Source organism: Fundulus heteroclitus, chromosome 2 (assembly GCF_011125445.2).
Source record: "Fundulus heteroclitus isolate FHET01 chromosome 2, MU-UCD_Fhet_4.1, whole genome shotgun sequence".
Lineage (NCBI taxonomy): Eukaryota > Metazoa > Chordata > Actinopteri > Cyprinodontiformes > Fundulidae > Fundulus > Fundulus heteroclitus.
This window is the reverse complement of record NC_046362.1, coordinates 8405846-8426555: the sequence shown is the minus strand read 5'-3', so window position 1 is coordinate 8426555 and position 20710 is coordinate 8405846. Positions and strand designations below refer to the sequence as shown.

Below are 20710 nucleotides of genomic sequence, written 5' to 3'. Positions count from 1 at the left end.
ATCCCTCATACTGAGCATGCATAAAGTGACAGTGGAGAGGAAAACTCCCCTTTAAAAGTGAGGAAAACCTTCAGTATAACCAGAACCAAGCTCAGTGTGAACGGCCATCTGGCTTGACCGACTGGGAGTTAGAGAAGAAGTTAGAGAAGAAACAAAAAGCACAGGAGCAGACATTGATCCAGGAATCTTTTCTATGTTATATGGTAATAGCAGATGATCTGCCTCCCCTGAATGATGTCACAGCTAACAGAATGCCAGACCAAGTGAACCGTCTATGAAGAGAAAAATGACAGCGAGCAAATGTTAAAAGTTGAAATAACAACAAGCAATGCAAATTGGGGAACAGTAGGAGAACTCAGCAGAGTGAGAAAAATAGACCCTGATGTCCTCCAGCAGCCTAAGCCTATAGCAGCACAAGTACAGAGATAGCCCACTCTAACTATAAGCTTTGTGAAAAAGGAAAGTTTTGAGCTTAGTCTTTAAAGTAGACGGGGTAGCCAAATAGCCAAATCATAATTATATAAGCACATCATAATAAGACACTGTTATAATTAGATACTACCAGTGTGATACATTTTAGAATTATGATTTAACTGAGATATCATGATCATGACAAAGCTAATTAACAATTTGTGAGATACAAAGACTGTCGTATTTATAACCTAGCAATATATAATAATAATAATCATTATTTTTATTTGTTATTTCTCTGTTATGAAATATATCTGTATCATTGCGATTATTACCTGATGATAATCAAATAGCATCTAATAATTTGACTTAGCCATCTCGTCACTATAAGCTAAAAAACAAAAATCATCAAAGAGGTGATAATAATGGGCTTCAGTAATCTTCTAACTAACTTATGAACCAAAGTTATATATATATATATATATATATATATATATATAATTAATGTATCATCCAAAATTTGTTAAAGATCACAGTTCTTCTCAATATTGTCATTTCATTTCAATTTAATAGGATATTTGATCATTATTGTGATCATGATCATTGTTATTATCATGGTAATTACCATGCAACACACTTCATTCATCACTTCACATTTTGCCTTCAAACTGTTGAAGTGACGCAGAGCTACATTTCTTTGCTGTTTTGTTCTCGTTTGATTTATGTTGGCCTTTTGAATGCAACGGATGAAGCGGTGTGTAAAAGCATAAGGGTACAAAACAACCTTCAGGAAATTACTTGACGCTTGTTTGAAAATAAATCTTACACACAGCCTTCAACTCCCTCACTGATAACAAATCCTTTCTGATTTCTGATCTATTTCTTAAAAACACGACTTTCTGATGCAGAGCTTTATAAAAAGATTGCCGTTAATGTTAATTTCGCTGCTAATTTCCGGCTGGGCGTGCCCGAGCAGCTCTGCACTCTGATTGGTCAGAATAGCGATTGCTGTGCTGTAATTGGTCGGTACGGGGCTGGCTGCGCAGTGTCTATGAGAAGTGGGCCTGTGTTGATTTCTGCAGCAGTCATGGCGCTCGGTGCGACACTTAAAGGTAAAACGAGTCTTTTTTCTTAACAACCACCAGTGGTTACACCGCGTAACGTAGCCGAAAAGCAAACTGGTTTGAGGTGGACTCTCTTAGCTCGTAGAAGAACATCCGCTGACTTCATGTGAGCGTTACATAAAAACGCTCCGGCCTCAGTCAGAGTCAGAAAAGCTAACACCTAGCTAGTTTTGATCACACCGATATGACAGCTAATGTGGGAGCAAATGCTAAAGCCGAAACCTGCCGGGTGTCTTTTTTTTTTGTTTTAAACCGGGGCCACGGCTTTGACAGAAACGTGTCACGCTCGTGTTCGGTGCTGTAGCTACATTGGTTGTTATCGCCTGTAAAAGACGTCCAGCCGGCAGCCCGATAAGGACGCTGCGCCAGGGGGCTCCGCGATAAGAGGCTAAGCGCTAGCTAGCCCGGAGCTGGGCTAGCTAGCGCTCCTAATACCGTTGTCATGTTGGCTGTGGGCATTTAGAAAAGACGCCGGGGTTTATGTTAAAAGTGTTTGCCAAAAAAAGAGAGAAAAAATCTGCCTATAGAAACATAAATAAAAAAATAGTGAAATTTTACAATAAACAAGCAAAACGTTTGTAGAAAGTCACTATCACTAATTAGGCATCACATGAAAACTGCACTTCCTGTGGTTCTATTTTTTTTAGTTGGTAATATTTCTGAATAGCGCGTGTTGAGCATAATATTGCCTCCATCATACAGTAATTAACGTGTAACTAAAGAAGCGAAACAAAAGCCCAGCTGTGCGCAGACCCTGATGCTGCCGCATAAATATTACTCCTCTCCATCCCATTCACTGCCAACACATCTGCATAATTATTACGGATGCTGGCGTTAACACACAAAGGATAGCGTAGTTATAGGCAGAATGCTTTTTATTTCTATACAGGGAGCAGGTTATGTATTTCTGCACACTGAGCACGTCCTACATTTGGGGTGAAAAAAAAAATGAGGAATTTGATTTAAAGTGTGTTCCAGGTCTGGATGAATGTGGGGGAAAGATCCGTAGCTCCAGATTTGATTTCATTTCGTGTCTTGGTCTGACCTTCATCTGCCGTCTTTTTCCTCGCAGTGACTGTTTTTTTTTTTTTTTTTTTTTGGGCTGATCTGTTCTGATTGTTTTGCAATAACATCCCAATATTAGCTCCCATGTAGCCTGAAAAGTTATGACACGGAAAGTGGTGTAGACGTCCTGCCCATATGCTTTTTAATATCCTCGCCGCTGCGCCTCGTGTTTTGTCCACGACGAGCTCATTTTGCATAGAGGTTTTTTTTATAAGAGGTGAACGAACCCGCGAGGCAATATTATGCTACAAAGAAACTGTCAGCCTCGCCGGAAATTTGACTGTTAAATCGAGCTGTCGCATCTGGTAGAAAATGCACATAAATAAAGCTGAAGGCTCTTTATTGAATGAAAAGTAGAAGTCAGAGCCCCCCAGGTGATGGTTTCAATTACCACATCATTGTCATCGCTCAAACCTTACTGTCTTTACAGTAATTGTTATGCTTTATTTCATGATTAACAGGTTCAATTAAGCTTTTTTTCCTTTCTTTCTTTCTCTTTTGTTATTGTTTTTATGTCTTTTCTCATTTCATAGGCAGCTTGTGTTACTTGTGTGTGAGATTCTTCCGGTAAGATAAGCAGGAGTAAACAGTTTGTGGTTTTATTTAAAGCCAAAGCAGCAAATGGTTTAGAACATATTGATTATCATGTACCTATAACATTTATTAAAATGTTAATTAGCCACCCTATCTGTCAGACGGCGTCACTGTAGTGGGAGTGCCGGGTAGCACAACTGCAGTTCCCCCGCCACGGCCGCGTGAACGAGACGCCGATGTGAGCGCGGGGGGAAAAGGCATAGCGGCGTTCGGCCGGCCGACCAGCAGCGCGGAGAGAACTCAGCTCTCGCCGCCACTTTCTCAACGCGGCAGGCGGGCGGCAGCTCTGAGCCCGCAGCTGTTTGGAAGCGCCGGCGCTGCAGCTCCACCGTGTTGAGTCTGTTCACAGGAAACGCCGCAGATAAAGGAGATAAGGATTCCCCGTGTGGGCCTTCCCTTCCCAGCTTTATTATCTCCTCCGCAGGAATGCGGCTCCCGTCTGGGACCGTCGCTGAAAAGTTGCACGAGCGCCTCTCTGCGTTCTGTTACGTTTGCGTCAGTGAGCCTTTGAGATCTTGGCGTAAACAGCGCGAAGCAGCCAGGAGGTTGCACTGCAAAACGGATCTAAAAACAAGAAAAATGTTCTTAAAATTAGTCTATTTGTCCTCAATTTGAGCAGGTAAATAAGATTATCTGCCAATGGAATGAGTATATTTACCCCTAAAATAAGATAATCAGACATCCTGCACTTCAAATAAGATGATGGAGATTAATTGTTCCTATTTTAAGTACAAAAATCTTATTCCATTGGCAAATAGTATCATTTACCTGCTCAAATCAAGGACAAATACACTTATTTTAAGAAAATTTAACTTATTTTTAGTTCTGTTTTTTGCAGTGTGTTTAATGATCTGACAAGTGAAAGATGTCAAAGTTAGAAACGCGAGTCAGTCTGATGCTCTGCCGAGGCCCCGGATGCTCTTAGATGCTTATACCTCCCTACCCACTTTTATTTCATCAGTTTTAGATACTTTAGCTTTTACAAGTTTATGATTTCAAAAGCTTTTAGCATATCCAGTTTGTTATAACTGGACTGATGGTCTGAATATTATCATCTCCTCCACAGAGCACCCGTACAGGCATCTTATCGACACGCTAAAAGATGGCAACCTCAAGTTCTTCAACCCATGTAAATTAGACGACCCGAGATACGGTGAGTGGAGGGCCTCAGCTGGCCCCTGTGAGCGCGTTGTCCACCAGAGACGAGCAGCGAGCCGCTAAACGCCTCTTCTTTGTTCATGACCTGCAGACAAGCTGCCTCTATCCATCCGGGTCTTGCTGGAGGCGGCGATCCGGAACTGCGACGGCTTCTACACTAAAGAGGAGGACGTGCAGAACATCTTGGACTGGCAGCAGCAGCAGCAGCGGGCGGAGGTGCCGTTCTCTCCGGCGCGGATCCTCCTGCAGGACTTCACGTGAGTCTGCTGGCTTCCTGAGAGGCAGGGCGTAGATGGAGAAGCGGGTCAGTCGTTCATTCGTGGCGACCGGTTAGCTTGATTTTCCGTTTTCCCTTTGTTTGTCTCAGTGGTATTCCTGCCATGGTGGACCTGGCGGCCATGAGGGACGCCGTGGCCAAACACGGCGTGGACCCCGACCTCGTCAACCCTAAATGCCCCACGGACCTCATAGTGGACCACTCGCTGCAGATCGATTACAGCAAATGGTGAGTTGATTGGGCTGATTTCTTGTTTTTTGTCTTTTCAAGCCAGCTGAGATGAACGGCAGCTTTGCTGGAGGACAAAAAAAGAAACGGATCTAACTAAACGTTTGAACTTCTTACTTCAGTGCCATACAGAACGCTCCCAACCCAGGCGGAGGGGACAGTCCGAACCCGAGCCAGCCTCCCTCTCGCTCAGCAGCAGCCAGGCCTCCGTCCAGAGGGGGCTCCCAGTGCGGGGGCCAGCGGGGCTCCTGCAGTAAAGCTGCCTGCAGCGACCCTCCCACCTCCTCCGGCCGTCCCGCCTCTGTCCAGCAGATTGAAAACACTCCTCTCCTGTGCCCCTTCCACCTGCAGCCCGTCTCCGAGTAAGTTCCCCTCCTCCCTCCTCTGCTGCTGGAGCCACGTCCGGCAACTTTTCCCTGCGCCCCCTTCACCGGCACACCTAGAGCAGAGCGATGGCTTGCTGGCAGGCCTCTGCAGAGCCGAGTGACGCCATGATGAGGGAGTTCAGGTGTGTTGGAGCAGAGATGCGTCTTAAAGTTGCAGATGGCATCTCTGGAGGACTGGAGTTGGGTCCTCTGGGGTGGAGGATGTGTGTCACTGTTCTGGATCATACTTTGTGCAACAGTGCAGGAAGTATTCGTTCCCGTTGAAATTATTATTTTATGTTTTGTAAACATCACAGCCACAATTAAAAGTTGTGAAATGGAAGGAAAGTGAATACATTTTTTTAAGGTGTCTTAAGCCGCCTTTGCTCTGATCCGCCTGAATAAAATCCAGATCAAAAAGTCATCTAATTGGTAAATAGAGAGATGTTGAACGGTGCTTAATAAATAGTTTAAACACAAAGAGTATGGCACTACTGAAAAGACATGGCTGCCTGCCTAGACTGACAGGCCTAACATCAATCAGAGACTCCGGCCACTCTGGAGGAGCTGCGTAGATCCTCAGCTCAGGTGAGAGAAGTTTTTGACAGGGTGACGATTAATCGGACAGCCCACAAATCTCACCTTTTTGAAAGCGAGGCACCAAAACCGCATCCTGCTTTTGCATTTTGCCACAAGCCGTATAACGGACCCGTGGAAGAGGTGCGGCGGTCAGAGCCTGCATGCAAAAACAGAGAGTGTGGCAGAAAACTAGAGCTGCGCGTTGTCCCGACCAGACCGTCCACATGGTGGAAGATGTTGGTGGCTGCATCATGCTGTGGGCACGCATTTTTTCGGCAGGAAGAAGGAAAAAGATCAGAGTTTACGAGAAGGGTATAACTGCAGAGCGTAAGAACGCCCCCACTGTCGGAACGCCCCCACTGTCGGAACGCCCACACTGTCGGAACGCCCACACGCCAACGCTGATTGGTTCGTTGATTTGCCCACTTCAATACATATGTTTTTTCCCTCCATCTCCTTCATTCAGCGGGACGGACGAAAAATGTCCGTCCCGCTGAAAAAATCCGTCCCGACGAAAAAAATCCCTATCGCAGGGTATTAGTTTTACCTAGGGACCACATGTGATTTGTAATAATAACGGCGTTGTATGCAGACAGATATTAACCGGCTCGCGGTGTCAGGAGAAAGCAACAGCGCGAGGACTATTATGACTATTATATGTAGTAGCCTACGATAGAATTCTGTCCTGTCAGGATAAGGGCTTCTACTGGAGAAACACCCCAAATATGCGACTGCACGTTCAAAAATAAAGCTAAAAAAAAAAAAAAAAAAAAAAAAAACAACTCACGAAATTTACCAGCGACTGTAGAAAAAAAAAGAAGAAAGCATACAGAGGCACAGTTGACAGCGCTGCTTCTGTCACACAGCTGCAGCGCAGCGTATTGATTACATGTAATCACAGGTAAAAACCAGATCCGAGCGAGTAGGCGATTGGACATTTTGCTGCATGGAGCCAGGCAAAGTTGGAAAAAAAAAAATCCGCTTCCTAGCATAAAGCCTGAAAAAGAAGGACAAATATGCGTGTGGGGCATTCAAAATCCGGACTGTCACATGCCTTTCAACGGACGAAAGCTTCGGATGCTTTTGTATAACTCTGCAATATTTTTCAATGTATGGTTTGTTTAATAAAAAACAAGTGTCCTAGTGTCCTTTTATTTGCGCACCCATAAGCGGAGCAAAAATCGGGCATCCTCGGACGGAGCTCTGGAAGTTTGCTTACTTTCAATACAAATTCGAAATAATTTATTAAGTTAGACAATCATTTAATTCAATCAATTGGTCCTATGTAGCCCCTAAAGGGGTGACGTTTTCAGTCAGTTGATTTATCTGGAAAACGGGTGAAAATTCACCGGATTCAGTGTCTGAAAACATAAAGTACATTTTCCTGAATTGACTTGTATTGTGTCTGACTGCACCTTGGTCTGACCTAAGATGGCCGCTCTGTCGGAACGCCCCCAGTCGGAACGCCCCCACAGTCGGAACGCCCCCAGTCGGAACGCCCCCACAGTCGGAACGCCCCCACAGCTCTGCAGTTACTCCTTACTGGAGTTTACGGGAAGATAAATACAGAACAACCCTGAGAAAAAAAAACCTGTTAGAGGCAGGAAACGATTTCTGAGTGGGGCAGGGATTTACCGTCCTGCAGAGAGGTGAAGCATACAATGAGCTACAGGGGAATGGTCTTAATCAAAGCATATTCACGTGTTAAAATGGCCTAGTCAAAGTTTAATTTATGTGTTACTGGAGCAGAAACTGCCCTCTCCAGTCATCCATCCATCCGTTGTCTAAACCCGCTAATGCGACGCAGGGAGGAGGCTGGTGACAGGTGGGGTGCACCCAGCACAGGTCGCCGCTCCATCCCAGCTCCTCAGTCTCCGTTCAGATTGACTGAGGTGCAGCTATTTTGTAAAGAAGAATGGGCAAAAATATGTAGATGTACAAAGCCCTAAAAGACTTGCAGCTGCAATTCCAGCAAAAGTAGAAATACGTTAAGATTATCCTGAAATAGGAACTTATTCCTGTTATTAATTTGAGTGTGAAAAGGGTAAACGGTTATGTGTACTTAAGCGAGGCAGTGCGGCCTCTTGTTGTCGGGGTCAGCGGTTTTCACATCTGGAAGCTCAGTGTGGATTTATTTATTTCATTTTGTCTGCAGAGTTGAAACAGCTTTGAAGAACCAGGAAATGGAACTGCAAAGAAACAAAGAGAGACTTCATTTTTTTAAGGTACCAAAACATTGTTTGTGTTTCAGGTTTAATAATCAAAAGATATTAGCCTAAAGTGTCTGTAAAGTTCGGTTTTACACAGCAGATATATCACTCTCAGTGCGGCTAACATCTCTCCTTGCGTCTGCCTGGCAGTGGTGTTCCAGAGCGTTTAAAAATGTGAACGTGGTCCCTCCGGACGTGGGCACGGTCCACCAGGTGAACCTGGAGTATCTGTCCAGGGTGGTGCAGGTCAGCGACGATCTGATCTACCCCGACAGCGTGGTGGGCACAGACTCCCACACCACCATGATCAACGGCCTGGGCATCCTGGGATGGGGTAAAACATTTCTCCGCCCCCCGCACAACGTCATCATTTTGTAGCTCTGCGTTTCTAATCGGCGCTGCGATCAAACCTTTTCTCCAGGGGTGGGAGGAATTGAGTGTGAAGCGGTGATGCTGGGCCAGCCGGTGTCGCTGACCCTACCTCAGGTGGTGGGCTGTAAACTGGTGGGCTGCATCAACCCCCTGGCTACCTCCATCGACATCGTCCTCGGCATCACAAAGGTACCAGTGCCAAACATCCGAAGCGACGTCACAAGTCTTTGGCTGTTTTTTTTTCTTTCTTTCTTTCTTTGCTGAGGATAAATAAACAAAGGTGTATATAAAAAGGCGAGCTTCACCCCGGTCGTTTGTGTTTCCAGCACTTGCGGCAGGCAGGAATCTCCGGGAAGTTCGTGGAGTTTTTCGGACCGGGCGTGTCCCAGTTGTCGGCCCCGGACCGAACCACCATCGCCAACATGTGTCCCGAGTACAACGCCACCATCAGCTTCTTCCCCGTCGACCACGTGACACTCGAGCACTTTAAAAAGACAAGTGAGTAACCTGAAGGGTTTGTGTTAAGACTTAGCCGCTCCCATCCATCCATTAACTCTTCTTCTTTCTTTTTTTCTAACCCTTCCAGATTTCACTGAGAAAAAACTTGAATTACTGGAGTCTTACATGAAGGCTGTAAATCTTTTCCGAAGCTATGAAGAATCCTCAGAAGAGCCTCAGTTCTCTGAGGTAAATTTACAACACCTTTTAGATAGTGATGCACGATATAAAAAATTTCAACCGATATCGACAACCGATCATTTTCTGCTTCTCATGGCCGATACCGATTCCAAATCCGATAAGTTCATATAATCTGCAGCTTGTGCTGGATGCAGCTATGAAAAACAAATGATTTAGTAGCTCTGGCTTATCAATAACAGCAAACAAAAGGTTTTGGCTCTTCAAATGTTTAGTTTTTTTTATGCCATCACCCAAAAAAGTTGTAATTTGCTTTAAATAACAGAAGACACAAATCAATTCAGAATACAAAGAGCCTCCCCGAACATGAAATTATATGTACTAACATATGCAGGTAAGCCTCGGTTCCAAAAAATTCAATAAAGTCAACAAAAGGTGCATCCACAAAAATGAGGTGCCACGATGACGATTTTTCAGGTGAGTTATTAGGTTTGTTGTTAAAACCCGAGCCTTCTTTCCTCCTCTTGAAATTCTTGCTGAACAGGTTTTGCAAACTGCAACGCTGTTGTCGTCTTCTAACACCGAGAAAAACGAGCACATTGGGGAAGACATGTTTGTTTATTTATAGTCAGGCAATAACGGAGCCAAGCCTGGGTCCTGATGGTAAGGAACGCAAAATCCACAGGTCTTGTCCTACTTTGGGGCTACTCTGCCTGAATAAAATGCCATCACATTTAATTAATTTATCGCCTATTTTTATCGGTAAAATTTACTTATCGGGCTGATTAAAAAAAATTCCAGAAAATCGGCCAATATATTATCGGGCCAAAAAAAATTGTGTATCCCTACTTTTAGACTTTTTTTTCAGTAATTCAATTCAAAAACCGAAAGTCTTTGTTATACGGATCCCTTAAACACGGTGCTAAGTTTCAGTGGTTATGGGGCGATCAGCCTGGGCTTCATCTGAGCCTTCAGCTCCTCTGCAGTGTTGGCTCCGGTGTCTCCCAACAGCCTGTCGCAGGATTTGCTTCACAATCCTCTCAACGGCCCCGGTTGTCCTGTTATCCACCTTTTTTTCCTTCCACTCAATTTTCCATTGATGTTGAATACTGCTCTCCATGAACAGCCAGTGACTGCCTGCTGTCTTGCCCTTGATGGTGAAGGCCGTCACATGGCTGAAGCGTAAAGATACAGCATCAAAAGTCAAGTTTAATAATATTTGAGTCGTATCTCAATTCTCCGAGAAACAACTTTGGGGTTTCTTTAGCTGCATGCCATTTTTATCAAAATTAACACCTAATAAATACGTGAACACCTGCTATATTGTTCCCGTTGTGTGTAATGCAAATACAATATGAGCTCCACTTCTGAAATCAGTTGAGTTTTGAATTATATCCTAACTTAGATGTATTTATTCAGACTCCTGCTTTAAATGGGATGTCTGGAAGCTTTTGAGAAGCCAAAAGTGTAGCAATAAGGGTGTGCAATGCTCTGAGGTACTGAGGTACATGTGGATGCAGCAGGCGCTCCATTAATTCAATTCAATTTTATTTATAAAGTGCCAATTCATGAAACATGTCATCTCAAGGCACTTTCCAAAGTCAAATTCAATCAGATTATACAGATTGGTCTAAAAAATGTCCTATATCAGGGAAATGAACGCTTGTGATGTTGGTTGCAGGTGATTGAGATCAACCTGAGCTCCATGGTCCCCCATGTAAGTGGACCCAAAAGGCCCCAAGACAGAGTGGCTGTCAGCAGCATGAAGGAGGACTTCCAGAGCTGTCTAAACGAGAAGGTAACATAGACGGGGGCCCGCAACCTCGTTCCCGCTTGGACCCGTTCTACTTCACCCTCTCTTTTTTGTCTCAGGTGGGATTTAAAGGCTTCCACGTCTCCAAGGAGAAGCAGGACACCCGTGTCCCGTTCCTGCACTGCGGTCAGGAGTACCAGCTGGTTCACGGCTCCGTGGTCATCGCCGCCGTCATCAGCTGCACCAACAACTGCAACCCGTCCGTCATGCTCACCGCAGGTACGCCGCCCACTGGGGACACGGCACGTTATGTGTGGGCTAGGAGTCTCAGTTCAGGTTTCAGGGAGGTAGCCGCTCCCAACAAAGATGGTCAGCTTACCTCCACGTATGCTGCTCTGGCTCCTCTGCATTGCCCTCATGCACTCAGCTGTAACTCTTCCCCGCTGTTGACAGGGCTCCTGGCCAAGAAGGCGGTAGAAGCCGGACTCGTCGTCAAGCCCTACATCCGGACCAGCCTGGCTCCTGGAAGCGGCATGGTCACCCACTACCTCAATGCCAGCGGCGTCCTGCCTTACTTCAACCAGCTGGGGTAAGCGTGTTCCCTCAGGGGGGGCAGAGAAAGGAGCATCAGCAGCTTTGTTATACAGAGCCCAGTAACACGTTACTGACACGTATGCTTAGAACATAACATGAATGGTCTCACTTAACATTCAGACTGATATATTTTGGCTTTATTGAGTCAACGTAAAAAAAAAAGCACATTTTCTAGTTAGTCAGATGATTAGGATTGGGAAGAGGTCACATGTTTAAACCAGGGCGTCTGGCAGTATTCTGGGATAAATGATATGACTTGTGTAAATAAATGCACTAAGATCAGAAAGCTAGACTAAAGCAGGTGGAGCGTCACACATTCAGCGTCTGACAGTAGTCGTACTGCCATCCAACACATTTTGAAGTATCGCATCGTTGATGGAAACCGCTAAATTCGAAATAACTTCCTTCATTTCACAAAAAGGTTTTTGTGCTCGCTTCAGGTGGTTTTTGGATTCTGCAAAAAAAGAGCAAAGAAAAAAAAGAGAGTTAATGCAGAAAACACATTTGCAGACCTCACACGACCGATCAGCTGTTTCCTCCCAGTTATGCCCATATTTGGCACAGAATCGCATTTATTTCTCTACATCACTCGACGGCCTGTAACATCGCCAATACTAGTTGACGACACAACAATTACAACTTGCACCATAGCAACACATTCGTAAAAAAAAACCCTCTCTCCTTTTATATTTTTTTAGACGTGTGGTCCGTGCTAGTTTGCTGCCTCTACTTCCTGTTCATTACAGCCACGCGTAACGTCAACGTCTGATGAAACAACGCTTTGCGTAGACTGGTTAATTCGCTCTAAACCAGCGGATGGAAACACGCCGAATTCACATTTTCTGTTTTTGTCCCACTTAAAAGTTCACCGAAGGTTTGTATGAGAATTGGACGGAAACATGGCGAGTGAAGGGAAGCAGCAGAAAGTCTCACTTTTCTCCACGTAATCGGTCGTGACGATTTAACCTCTGGTATCGACAGACATTTTGTTCCCACTGAGGACAAAAGTCAAAGCTGCAGTAAAACCTCGCATTATTTTTCCTGAATGATCAACTCCAGCAGTCGCTTTGGGGGTCTGGCAGCAGACAAATTCTCCCCTTCTTCACCTGCACAGGTGATGTCTCAGGAGAGGCATCATCCTTTTCTGTGTTGCCACCAATTGGTCACACATCTATTCTTTCTTTCTTTTTTTTTTTGTGAAGAAAACAATCCGCTTTATGTTTTAGAAATATGAGAATGCGCTTTGCAACATCTTTGGAACGGCAAATGAATTTTTTTTAATCTTTAATTCTTCCAGGATTTCTGGCTCTGGAATATTAAACTCTCTCTGGTTTCCCAATAAAAGCAGCCACTCTCAACAGGCTTCCTTTACATTTATACACACACATTTCTTGTCCTCATCTTAAACTTGTCATACACTGCAAAAACAGACTAAACTTAAAAAACTAAAAATAAGTTCAAATTTTCTTGAAATTAGTGTATTTGTACTTTATTTGAGTAGGTAAATAACATAATCTGCCAATGGAATAAGATTTTTGCACTTAAAATAGGAATAACTCATTTCCGTCAACTTATTTCAAGTGCATTATATCTAATTATCTTACTTTAGGGGTAAAATTGCTCTTTCCATTAGCAGATAATCTTATTTACCTGCTCAAATCAAGGACAAATATACTAATTTCAAGAAAATTTTTACTTATTTTTAGTTCTGTTTTTGCAGTGTAGTTTAGCGTTATAAAACAGCCACACAGGAAAAGATTGGTCTGAAGTCAGGAAGGCCTTTAAGTGCTTTAACCCTTTAAGTGCTTTAACCCTTTTCCAGGGTTTGTGTTTGAAAGGTTGGGACCGTAAATAACAGCCGTGTCTGTGCGACAGGTTCGAGGTGATAGGTTACGGCTGCGCCACCTGCGTCGGGAACACGGCGCCGTTACCAGAAGCCGTCGTCGACGCTATCAAAAAGGTGAGGTCTCTCTTTTTTTTTTCTTTTTCTTTTTTTTCCTGGGCCGCTCCTGCTGCTCGCCTCCGCCTCCCCGCGCTCAGACGTTAACTTTGTTTTCTTTCAGGGGGACCTGGTGGCCTGCGGTGTGTTGTCTGGCAACAGGCACTTCGAAGGCCGCCTGTGTGACTGCGTGCGAGCCAACTATTTGGCCTCGCCTCCCCTGGTGGTCGCCTATGCCATCGCGGGCACTGTGGGAATCGACTTTGAGAAAGAGCCTCTAGGTGAGACGGGCGCCGCCCGACGCTCCGATAAGCCGTTTGTCTGAGAGCCGCAGATCAGCGAGGGATTTTAGGGGTTTGCTAGATTACAGTCAGGCAGCACGTCTTGTGCAGGCACGCATCGGCCTCTGAATCTGGAGGAAAGATGACCTGCTTATTTAGTTCATGGGCCTCAAAGTTCCCCTGAAAGGCTTCGATTTTAGTAATTACACATTTTAGATCCTCTACCTGGAAACATGCGATAAAAACGGATCAAAAATGTCACTTGTAGAAGTGTTTTTTTTTTCTGCCTTTCACACTGCAAAAACATGACTAAAAATAAGTAAAGTTTTCTTGAAATTAGTGTATTCATCCTTGATTTGAGCAGCAAATTTAAATAATCTGCCAATGGAATAAGACTTTTGCGCTTAAAATAAAAACAACTCATCTCCACAATCTTATTTCTAGTGCAGTTTATCTAATTATCTTATTTTAGGTGTAAAAATACTTGTTCCATTGGCGTATCATCTTATTTACCTGCTCAAATTAAGGACAAATACACTAATTTCAAGAAAATCTTACTTATTTTTAATTGAGTTTTTGCAGTGCACAGTGCCGTGTGAAAATGTTCAACTTTAGCACGTTGTGCCTCTGGGCAGCCGTAAACCTCAGTGCATTTTGGGGGATTTTATGCTGTGACACAATCTGGTACCTTATTGTGAAGTAAAAGGGAAATAATTTTACAAAATTAGGACCCAAGAAGTGTGTTATGTGTTTGTATGCAGCCCGCCCTGGACAGGTCATCGGTCCATAAAATACAACTCCAATAAAATACAGTGGAGTTTGTGGCTGCGGCTGGACAAAATGTGGACATTCTCAAGTTTTGTTTGTTTCTTTTTGCTGCTAGGCCCGTTTCTCCTCTCTCGTGAAACGTGAATATAGATTTAGAAACGTCGATTAATGATTGCCGCCTAAATTCGGGCTCCGTGTTGTTGCAACAGGTTCGACTTCAGAGGGGAAGGAAGTGTACCTCCGCGACATTTGGCCGTCCAGAGAGGAGGTCCAGCAGACCGAGGAGGACACGATCATCTCCTCCATCTTTAAGGATCTCAGGAGGAGGATGGAGGTTAGAACATCATGGGTTTATATGTGTGACCACTGAGCTATATTATACACTGGAGTGCTTATCGCCCGCTGTTAGAACGAGTCGCTTTGAAGCCACCAGCCGCCATATTGGTACTCCCTATTTCCCCTCAGTAACTAGGGAATATGTGCGCTACAGCATCGAATAACGAGGATTTTCTCATGTTCAGGGGGGGCTTAAGACTTTTAAAATGTCAAATGACATATAGTTTTATGTTATGTTCTAAAAATATCAAGTACTGAGAAAGTCATGTGCTGAAATATTTTGCATTTTATTCATTATATTTATATGTAATATGAATAACATGTAAAATATTTCAGCACCTAATTTCCTAGTAGTTGATAGTGTTAGTACATCCACTGACTGTAGAATTACCTGTGAAACGTTTTCACACAGCCAGAAAACTGCTTGTTGTTGCAGGCAAATCCTATGGGATTCTGTGAGAGTAGGGAGTAGCAAGATGGCGGCCAGTGACTTCAGTTTTTTGGCAAAATCAGCACTCCAGTGTATTATATAGCTCAGTGTGTGTGAGCCATTAAGCCTCTGCAGAGACGTGGTGTGAGACATTTGTTCTCCTTCAGAAAGGGAACACCTTTTGGAACAAGATTGAATGTCCGGACTCTCGACTTTTTCCATGGGATCACAAGTCCACGTATATCCGCTCTCCACCGTTCTTCAGCAAACTGGTAAGCCCTTCCGCCGTCGTCGTGAACGCTGCGCGGCTGATCACAGAACCTCTCCTGCTTCCCGCGCTGAAGCATCACTGCTACTCTCCCCTCCTCACCCTCCTCCACCCGTTCCTCTGAATGTTTTTCCTTCCAGGGCAAAGAGATTCCTGCTCCCCAGTCCATAGAAAACGCTCATGCCTTACTTTTCCTCGGGGACAAGGTGACCACGGATCACATCTCACCGGCAGGCAGCATCGCCAGGGTCAGCGCCGCCGCCAAGTACCTGCAGAGCAAACGGTGGGTTCCAGGCCCCCCTGGCCGGAGGGAGGGGGGAGGGTTATGAAAGCAAGCGAGAGACGCACCTTTTTATTTACAAAACTCTTCCGCTGTTCCCCCAGACTGACCCCGCGGGAGTTTAACTCGTACGGCGCTCGCAGAGGCAACGATGCAGTGATGACCAGAGGCACTTTTGCCAGCATCAAGCTCCACAATCGGTTCATCGGCAAAACGGGCCCCAAGACCCTGCACATTCCCTCGGGCCAGACTGTGAGTGGAGGCCAAAGCTTAGCGACCAAGGATCTAAGTACGTTTAGCCGTGTCTGAGGTCGTCTCTCTCTTTGTGTCCAGCTGGACGTCTTTGAGGCAGCCGACCGCTACCAGAGGGACGGCACTCCTCTCATCATCCTGGCAGGCAAAGACTACGGCTCTGGAAACTCCAGGGACTGGGTCGCCAAAGGGCCCTACCTGCTGGTAAATAACACAGCTGCTCCTTCTCACACATATATTCATACCCGACGTTATGTCATCATCTGGTCTGTAACTTCAAGGCACATTGAAGTTAGAGAGTATGAAAGATGTCAAATAAATCTGCTCCAAAAAAAGTAAAAAAAAAACAAAAAAAAACAAATGGACTTTTTTTTCCCGAAGTTTGAAGACGTTTCGCCTTCCATCCAGAAAGCTTTCTCAGTTCAAATGTCTGGAGTCGTGTGGAGTTCCAAGCTTTATATTATTGCCTAAAAAGGCGTTTTTCTGGCTTAGATAAGATTCAATTAAACCGAAACTGGTCCACCCCTTAGCATTCGGGAGACGTTGGGGTCATTGCTGGCCTGGCTTACAGGGGAGATGTTGTGATCACCTGCATGGAGGTGAGGATTGAGGTGATGCACTGCAAAAGCGGATCTAAAAACCAGTAAAATGTTCTTAAAGTTAGTCTATTTGTCCCTGATTTGAGCCAGTAAATAAGATTATCTGCAATGGAATGAGTATCTTTACCCCTAAAATAAGGAAATTAGACATACTGCACTTGAAATAAGATGATGGAAATGAATTGTTCCTATTTTAAGTGGAAAAATCTTATTCCACTGGCAAATCGTCTTATTTACCTGCTCAAATCAAGGACAAGTACACTCATTTCAAGAAGTTCTGTTTTTGCAGTGTTGGAAGGAATCAAACCTATTCGACCAGTTTTGGTTTATTTTGCATGTTATCTAAGCCAGAAAAAGGCCTTTTTAGGCAATAATATAAAGCTTGGAATATCCACACTGCTCCAGACATTTGAACTGAGAAAGCTTTGGGATGCGAAACGTCTTCAAACTTCGGAAAAAAAGTCCATTTGTTTTGTTTTTTAAAACCATCTTAAATCTTCACCAGCCAATAAGTCTGTAGTCAGTGCTGCCTTGGTAGACCTTCATGTTTAGGGTGAAGCGTCTCTAGCTTCCCGGACGGCCTGATGCGACTGCGCGTGTTTGCAGGGGGTCCGCGCCGTCATCGCCGAGAGCTTCGAGAAGCTGCACAGGAAGCAGCTGGTGGGGATGGGCATAATGCCGCTCCAGTTCCTGTCCGGCCAAAACGCCGACACGCTAGAGCTGAGCGGGAAGGAGCGCTTCAGCATCGCCCTGCCGGAGAGCCTGAGTCCAGGGCAGCAGCTCGCCGTCAAGGTACGCACCCGAGCCCCACGGCCCACCCGTCTCTAAAAGTGTCCCTGCAGCCCCCGGTGAGCTCTTTGCTTTCTGTCTCCCCTCCAGACCAGCAAGGGAACGTCGTTCTGCGTCACAGCGCTGTTCGACTCCGAGGTGGACGTGATCTTCTTCCAGCACGGAGGCCTTCTTAGGTACGTCGCCCGGACTGTGGTGAACAACAGTCCGCGAGCCGGACCCGCCGCCGCCGAATGCTCCGCGTGAGCCGCAGCCGTCCCGGTGCCCGGGGAGAAGAAGACGACGAAGAGGAGGAGGAGGAGGAGGAGGAGGAGGAGGAGGAGGAGGCCGTTCTGTGTTTCGTCCGTTTCAGGACTAACGTCCTCAGACTTTGTTTAAAACCTGTAGCGTGAGCGTCTTTTAAGTTAATTCGCAAATGTTTCAGCTCTGACAACAGCAACCCGCCTGCTCACAAGTAAAAAAAAAAAAAAAAACCCAGAAGAAGAAATAATGGCGTTCACTCTGCTTGGAGACTGTTCTGCCCGTCGACCTGATGCTTTGGGTTTCACTGCAGGACTGGAGGGTTTTTCTGTCAACCAGGACGGCGTTCCTGTGGCCAACACTGTTATGAAAGGCTGAGACGGAGCGCTGCTTGGAGTTTCAGGCCCAGATGTCCTGACTTCCTGAATTCTGCATGATTTCTAGTTTTTTAGTGGAGCAGAACGTCTTATGTAAGCTACAGTGCTGGTAATGTTTCTTTATTTGGAAAATAACACCTCTTATAATTTACCACAGCGTTGCTCATCAGTCCTCCTCCCTATAACCCGACACTCATTCGGTGCGCGTCACACGTTGTGTACGTCGTTTGGCTTTCAGACATTTTATTTAAACTCATTTTTTTTTTTTTTCCCCATGTGGTCGACCGATGATACAACACACAACCCCAAGTGATTTTATTTTCAAGCAATTGACTGAACTACTTGGATTTTGTTTCCTTATGTGTGTGGATCATCTCTAATCCACATTGGGTCAAAAGTATACATACACGCTCCAGTATATTCACAAACGCCCACTGATGTTTTGTTAAACTAGGAAGTTGGATCTCTACCTCAGGCTTTTTGTTGTACTCCAAAACCAGCTTTTATTTGAGTTTGGCATCATTATTATGTTGTGACGCCTGACCGTGTCGAGAATCAGGCCTCCAACTCAAATTCCCCCCCCTCAGATTACAGGAAGTCCGTTCACAGCCAACCCAGGAGCTGCAGGCTCAAAGCTGCCGTCCTCTGGAAGACGCCGCGACACCAGGGTCCCCGTCCACAGCCAGCTGAATTTACCCGGGAGTCAGCTGACCAATAAAGACGGAGCGTCCCGGGCTTTCAGGTCAGGCTGGGCTAATCGGGCTTAATGGCGAGACGAGAGAAATGTTAGGAGGTGACAAGATGAGGCTTTCAACCCCACGGTCTGAAAGCCTGGCGGTGGCTGCGCCCTGCTGTGGGGCCGTTTCCCCCGCCGGATCAAATGGTATTGCATGCACAAACAAACTAAATAGTATGCTGTAGGCTCAGGAAACCAACGTGTTTAACAAGGCGAGCGCTATCAGGAGGAGCAATCCAGCATCCCGCCTGAACGCCACCAGGACCTCTGCGGCTGCACGCAACTCACCGATGGACATTTAGGCAAATGTTAGCTGTGGGGGGGGTGCATATATTTGAGCTTGTGTGAAAATCCACTGAGATCCCTGAGGAGGTGCAGCGCGCTCTCCGTCCACCCAAGAAGGGAACGATAGAAATGCGTTGATGGTGGGAGTGTGTAAATGATCAGGAGCGAGTCAGGAGCAGCGCCCCCTGCTCTGCCCCTCCTGTCGGTGCTCAGCAGACCCCCCAGCTCTCTCTCTCTCTGCCTCCTCTGGTCACACCACTGCCACGGGGCTCATCCGACCTCGTCATGACAATTACGGCCCCCCCCCAGGTCCCACGCTGTTCATTAAACGCCTCGCGGTTTTCCTCCCCGTAATGACTGGTTTGGCTCCAAGCGTAATTACAGCCGTTTGCGTCTTTGGGGCCCGGCCGAGGCTTAGGGCGCTCTCCCTCTGCAAACATCGCTTCCACGTCTCGTCAGAGATGTTTTGGCGAGAAAAGACTGATTCTCAGCACTTTTCCACCGCGGGCTGAGTTACAGCCTGACCTGAAAAGCAGCACCATCCCCCGGCAGGATTTAAGGTGTTCTTTCTGAATCCACCGCATGGTGACGTTCTGGTCTGCCCCTTTCACAGTCAACACTGCTGCTCATATTGCGGGATTTGAGGTAAAGAAACGTTTTGTGCGTCATCAGCTGCCAAAAAAAAAAAAAAAAAAAAACGATCCAGGTTTTCCTTATTGTTTTCGTGCCTCGCAAAGAGCTTTAAAACACGTTTATGTCCTCGTTTGGCCACGGCTTCATCAGAGGGGGCAGCCAGCCTCCATTCACAGTGTGCCGCCTCGCTCTGAGCGGCTTGTTGGACTCGCAGGATGAAATGTCTTCGATGGACGGCGGGGTCCGCGCCCCGGGGGAGCGGACCGCCTCACACGGCTGGAGTTTGTATCAGCACACTTGGATGTAAATAATTTTTAATAAACGGCAGAGCTGACATGCTTCCTGGTCTCCGAGCCTTGCTGTAAAGAGGTTGCTTTGTTCGCATCCTTTTAGCTGAACATTCACAGTATAAACCAGATGTGCTTGGTCCGTGTAAAGCAGCACCTTTTTAGTCTCTCACATTCAATCAGACTTTTCAACTTGCAGTCTGTTAAAATGACAAAAGTAATTTGTATTTGCTTAAATAACAAAGTAATGCCCATTGTGTGTTGCTTTATTCAAAGGCAGAAATAAACACAGTTCCTTAGAGTTGGTTGAATTGCCTTTTGACTTGAGTCAGATGTTGGGTTATCCGTCCGTAAAGCTGGAGGACGGCAGGAATTTTGGCCCATTTCTTCATCCAGAACTGGTCTGAGTCAGGGTTGTAGGCCGGGATCCGGGTTTGTGACGAATTCTGTGTCCAAAATGCTTATTTGTCCCTAAAAGACACTTCCTGGCTAATGTGGCTTAAGGCTCAGGGTCATTTTCAATTATTATTATTATTCCTCAGATGCACTGCAAAAAGCGAACTAAAAGTGAGTAAAATCTTCTTGAAATTAGTATATTTTTCTTGATTTGAGCAGGTCAATAAGACCATTTGCCAATGGAATAAGATGTTTGCACTTAAAATAACAATCTCATTTTAGTTCAAGTGCAGGATATCTAATTATCTTATTCTAGGGTATAAATACTCATTCCATTGGCAAATAGTCTTATTTACCTGCTCAAATCAAAGAAAAATACACTAATTTCAAGAAAATTACTTACTTTTAGTTACCTTTTTGCAGTGTGGGATTGATTTACACAATTTGT

General features: G+C 45.4%; 1 protein-coding gene across 1 annotated transcript; it reads left to right on the top strand.

The window, feature by feature from the left end:
- The first annotated feature begins 1447 nt into the window (after window positions 1–1447).
- On the top strand, window positions 1448–19920 carry ireb2 (iron-responsive element binding protein 2). Its single transcript, XM_012862487.3, has 22 exons — window positions 1448–1523; window positions 4261–4347; window positions 4444–4609; window positions 4720–4857; window positions 4980–5219; window positions 7957–8026; window positions 8162–8345; window positions 8433–8572; window positions 8710–8881; window positions 8970–9070; window positions 10701–10817; window positions 10892–11051; window positions 11226–11361; window positions 13242–13326; window positions 13430–13586; window positions 14564–14688; window positions 15288–15392; window positions 15529–15671; window positions 15773–15920; window positions 16002–16124; window positions 17126–17311; window positions 17399–19920. The coding sequence occupies exons 1-22, from the start codon at window positions 1463–1465 to the stop codon at window positions 17552–17554; spliced, it is 3000 nt and encodes a 999-aa protein (XP_012717941.2). The 5' UTR covers window positions 1448–1462; the 3' UTR covers window positions 17555–19920.
- Window positions 19921–20710: the final 790 nt, after the last annotated feature.

Coding starts and splice junctions, on each gene's coding strand:
- ireb2 (XM_012862487.3), top strand. CDS start 1,463: ATGAGAAGTGGGCCTGTGTTGATTTCTGCAGCAGTCATGGCGCTCGGT. Junction 8,573..8,709: donor TCGTCCTCGGCATCACAAAG/GTACCAGTGCCA, acceptor TTGTGTTTCCAG/CACTTGCGGCAGGCAGGAAT. Junction 9,071..10,700: donor AAGAGCCTCAGTTCTCTGAG/GTAAATTTACAA, acceptor TGTTGGTTGCAG/GTGATTGAGATCAACCTGAG.